The 4,851-nt window shown below is 31.0% G+C and overlaps 1 protein-coding gene across 1 annotated transcript; it reads right to left on the bottom strand.

Moving 5' to 3' along the window:
* Positions 1-3,513: 3,513 nt before the first annotated feature.
* Positions 3,514-4,517, bottom strand: LOC110915532. Its single transcript, XM_022160255.2, has one exon. It carries the CDS (start codon positions 4,286-4,288, stop codon positions 3,803-3,805), a length of 486 nt encoding a protein of 161 aa, XP_022015947.1. The 5' UTR covers positions 4,289-4,517; the 3' UTR covers positions 3,514-3,802.
* Between the last annotated feature and the right edge of the window lie 334 nt (positions 4,518-4,851).

Here is a 4,851-nt window from a genome sequence, read left to right on the forward strand (position 1 = left end):
TTAATTGTTTTTCGTGTCAATGAGATGCCTAACACTCGCTCATTATTCGGCCATCGCCCCGCAACGCGGCTTGTCTGGCACTTCCCTATTGGACCAACCATTTTTATTTAATTTTATTCCTTGCTTAAAATTACGGTTTCGTTCTTTGTTTAAAAGTACGTTTTCGCCCCTAATTCAAAATAAAATTATATTTTTTCCCTGGCTCAAAATTTACGCTTTTGCCCTCAGTTCAAAAACTCATTTCTGATTCTATTCTCAGTTTAAATTTACGGTTTCGCCATCCGTCTAAAATTACGCTTTTGCCCCCTCAAAATAAAAATATGTTTTTGCCCCTTGCTCAAAATTACGATTTTGCCCCCAACTCAAATTTACGTTTTTGCCCACAGTTCAAAATAAAATTATGTTTTTCCCCATAGCTTAAAATTATGATTTTGCCCTCGGCTTAAAATTATGATTTCGGCCACAGTTCAAAATATTTTTACGACTTTGCTCTCTGTTCAAAATTATGATTTTGCTCCTATTTCAAAAATTACGATTTCTCCCCAGTTAAAAATTATGATATTGCCATCGTATTACTTTTTTTTTTGCAAAACTGTAGTACTGTTTTATTTTGCTTGGTTGACTCAATAACTTTTATTGTGTCAAGCAGTTTTCTAACACTCGCTCATTGGTCCTTGGTCCTGACAAATTAGTATTTTATCCCCAGCTCAAAATTACACACCTGTTATTGTTTTAATTTTTTTAGCAAAACTATAGTAGTGTTTTCGTTTAATTGGTGTCTCGATGTATTTTTTTTAGATCGTGTTATAAGTAGTATGTACAAGTAAACTAAATACATGCATACATGTTATGAAACTAAGAAATTTTTTATTTAACGCCCCGCAACGCGGGTGGGCATAGGTGTAATTTTTATTCTTCCAGCCATGCCTGGTACATGCTCATTTGTCCTGAAAAATTACAATTTTGCTCCCAGTTTAAAATTATAGCCTTTCCATCGTTTTAGTTTTTTAGTAAAAATATGGTAGTGTTTTTTTAATTGGCTGACTCGATGTAATTTTTTTTAGATTGTGTTATGAGTAGTATGTACAAGTAACCGAAACACAGACATACATTTTATGAGAGAGAAATATTTGGCTTATTGCCCCGCAACACGGGTGGGGCAAAAACTAGTACAGAAACATATTACAACCCTAAATTTAAAAATAAAGTATAAGACAAATTACGAATATTATGAATTAAAGTTTTTTGAAACAAATCGATCGAAGTTTTAAGATAACTATTGTTTGAATTTTTTATTCGTTTTGAATTTAAAATAAAATCATAATTACGGAAAGGCGTTAGTAACTACGTAAATTTGAATAAAATTTCTTTTTTATGTATTTTCATACATAGATATCTCTAATATCTCTTGGTATGTGATTACTACAAAAGTAAGTCTACGTAGTTATAGCCGTAGAAACACTTATACGATATGCTAACTGGATATAACATATCCGGGATAAAGAAAACTAGTGGTTAGCAATAACTGAACCGTTAACTGAAACTGAATCAATCGAACTGAAATTAATCAAAATTGAATTAACCGAAAGTCGGTTATCGGTTATTTTTTGAACCATCGGTTAACCGAAATTAACCGAACCATTAATATTTTCATATATTTTTAACATTTATACCTCTATTTCATGTTTATACCTTCATTTTATGTATTATACCTCCATTTCATTTATTTATACCTCCATTTCATCTATTTATATCTCTATTTCATGTATTTATACCTCTATTTTATTTATTTATACATCGATTTCATGTTTTTATACATATATTTCATGATTTATACCTCTATTACATGTATTTCTAAGCAACATATTTAGCACTTGTTTGATTTGGTTATTAACAAAAATTTAACCGTACCAAACCAAAAACCAATAAACCGACAAATTAACCCAACTGATTAACTGATGACTTCTGTTACGGTTACAGTTACAATTAATGCTAATAACCGAACCGAACTGTGCACATCCTTATAGAAAATGAGGTGATTTATATTTGAAGAAACTGCCAAAATGGTCCCTGAGGCTTGGTCACTTTTGCCAGTTTAGTTCAAAACTCAAAACTTTTGAATATGGTTCCATACGGTTTCAATTTTGTTGCTATTTTCATCCAAAAGCAAAATCTGGTCAGATTTTTCAATTAACATCCAGCTTTTTTGTCTTTTTCCTTCCTTTTATATAGGGCAAAATGGTTAGGTTTTTTAATTTGTTATAATAAAACGTTAAAAGAACATTTTCATTAAAAGGTAGAAAAAAGACCAAAAAAAAAATTTGTATGTTAACTGAAAAATCTGACCACATTTTGCTTTTGGATGAAAATGGCAACAAAATTAAAATTAAAGGACCCAGATTCAAAAGTTTTGAGTTTTGCACTAAATAGGCAAAAGTGAGCAAACCTCAGAGACTAAACTGAAAAAAGTGACCAAATTAAATTAATTATTATTTAATTTAAAAAAGTGACCAAACCTCAGGGACTAAACTGAGAAAAGTGACCAAATTAAATTAATCATTATTTAATTTAATTTTCTTTTAACAAATTGTGTCATATGTTTATCTTTTTTAAGATTAAGATAAATTTTATTGAAAATGAACATTGTGTCATCAATAATGATTTTGTTTCTTAGTAATATTTTAATCGTCATTTAATTTGATTTTTTCAAAAATTTGTGTTTTGTGTTTATACTATTTAACATTGAGATAAATTTTATTGAAAACAAACATCGTGCAGTTTTATACCAAAGGAGCCTAACCCAACCGAACAACATCTTTATCAGTATCTGTATTTATTTTTATGATTTTGTGTTTAATATGGATATCGTTTTGCTACCGTAGTGAACTAAAACCGAAACCGACCAAACAACATCAGTATCGATATCGGGGGTTTTTTGTCTTTTGCTTTCGGTAGACTGACATTATATCAATATTGTATCATCCAAAACAGCATCGCTATTGGTACATATATTCATTTTTATGGTTTTCGCTCTTGATAAGTTTCGTGTATGCAACTATGTCTAGAATGATAAATAAATATTCAGTACGTGATGATCTGAACCAATCGATACTGTTCTAACAACATCAGTGTCGGTACCAGTGTTCGTTTTATTGTTTTCAGACTATGTAAAACATGTGTTTTCGATTACTATACCAAATACTGGTATCATGTCATCAAATCCCCTGCATAACAAATCAAACTAATATCAACGAAATTCCCGCCACAACAAATAGAGAATCCTACTAGTTTAAACCAAATCAAACCAATCAATCCAATTGCATGTTTTTTTTTTTTTTTTTTTTTTTTTTTTTTTTTTTTTTTTTCACTACTAGAAAACTTAGCATCACCTACTAAAGATCACTCCTAGAAAGTCTATAATTACTTGTCGATAAAAACCTGCTCTTTTATACTCACTCCTAGAAAGCAAAGAATTTATCATTTCTCAATATACAATTCTACTAAGCAATGCAATTAATAAAGCTTGGTACATATACAATCAATCATAAGCACCCTCTTAAAAGCAATTAGTAAAGCTTGGTACATATACAATCAATCATAAGCACCCTCTTAAAAATAATAAAAAATAAATAAATAATATTCCGATTCTACAATCCGTACACCCATGACCCACTTCTCTTTCCTTTGAATTTCCTCAACATCCATACAATATAAAAGTAAATATAACATGTAACACAAAAAGGGTTCTATTTTTCTTTTCCTTAAAATATAAAAAAAAATATTTTGAAAACTTAAAACAAAATCAAACCCTTGAAAGAAACGTTTCTCTTGTTGGTCTTGAATGCATCATCCTTGAAGAACTCCTATTTGATCCTATCAACTTCGACAAAAATCCAAACTTCTTCTTCTCATGATCTTGCACAACATTCCTTTGATCACTAACAAAAGTAATTGATCTACTCTTCTTTAATAGACCATTGTTCTTCCTCAACAAATAAAGATACCCTTTTCCATCAAGATTATCGATCTTTCGACGATTTCGATAGCTTGGCAATGGAGATGCAGCGTAAGAAGAAGCATTGGATGTGTTCTGTGATGAATAAGCCGACGATATCGATGAGATTGAAGACGAAGAAGACGATGAGGATGCATTAGTGACCGCACTCGATGAAGAACTCGATATCTTTGATAATCTTTCTCGTAAACACAAGGAACAAATCCCTGGTGATTGCCGGTGCTTAGGGTGTTTCTTGCAGATTGTTACTGAAGATCTTTGTCGGGCTTCCATTGTGTGTGTATAGGTGTTTTTGTGTGCTCTTAGGGTTTTGTGGGTGGTTTTTGAATAGGTTTTGGTGGGTGTCGAAGGTGTTTGTGTGTGTTTCTGGGTAGGTTTTGGTGGCTGTTTGTGTGTATGTTTTTGGGTAGGTTTTGGTTGGTGTTAGCTGTTTTGGTATAGCTTTTTGTCTAGTGGTTTGTGGTGCAAGTATTTATGGAGTTATAGTGGTTGTGTTTCTTTGAGGTTTCATGGGAGTTTCTTGTGAGTTTCGTAGTAATGAAGGTTGGTTCAGACTTGTGAGTTGTGGGCTTCGTAAAAATGAAGTTAGTTCAGACTACCGACTTTAGAATCTTAAAGTGACACGCAGATGCCTAAATTATTGTTATTTTTACAACAATTCCTAGTTTACATAAAACTTAGTTTATAATAATATTAGTTTCTAGTAGACGTGTCCAAGTGCTTGCTATTTGAAGTGTTTATTTATTTATTATTTATATATTATTACTACTTTAGAACTCTGTGTATTACACGGTATGAATAAATATAATTTTTTATATTAAATAATAAAAAGTTAT

This window comes from Helianthus annuus, chromosome 2 (genome assembly GCF_002127325.2).
Source record: "Helianthus annuus cultivar XRQ/B chromosome 2, HanXRQr2.0-SUNRISE, whole genome shotgun sequence".
NCBI classification, from domain to species: Eukaryota; Viridiplantae; Streptophyta; class Magnoliopsida; order Asterales; family Asteraceae; genus Helianthus; species Helianthus annuus.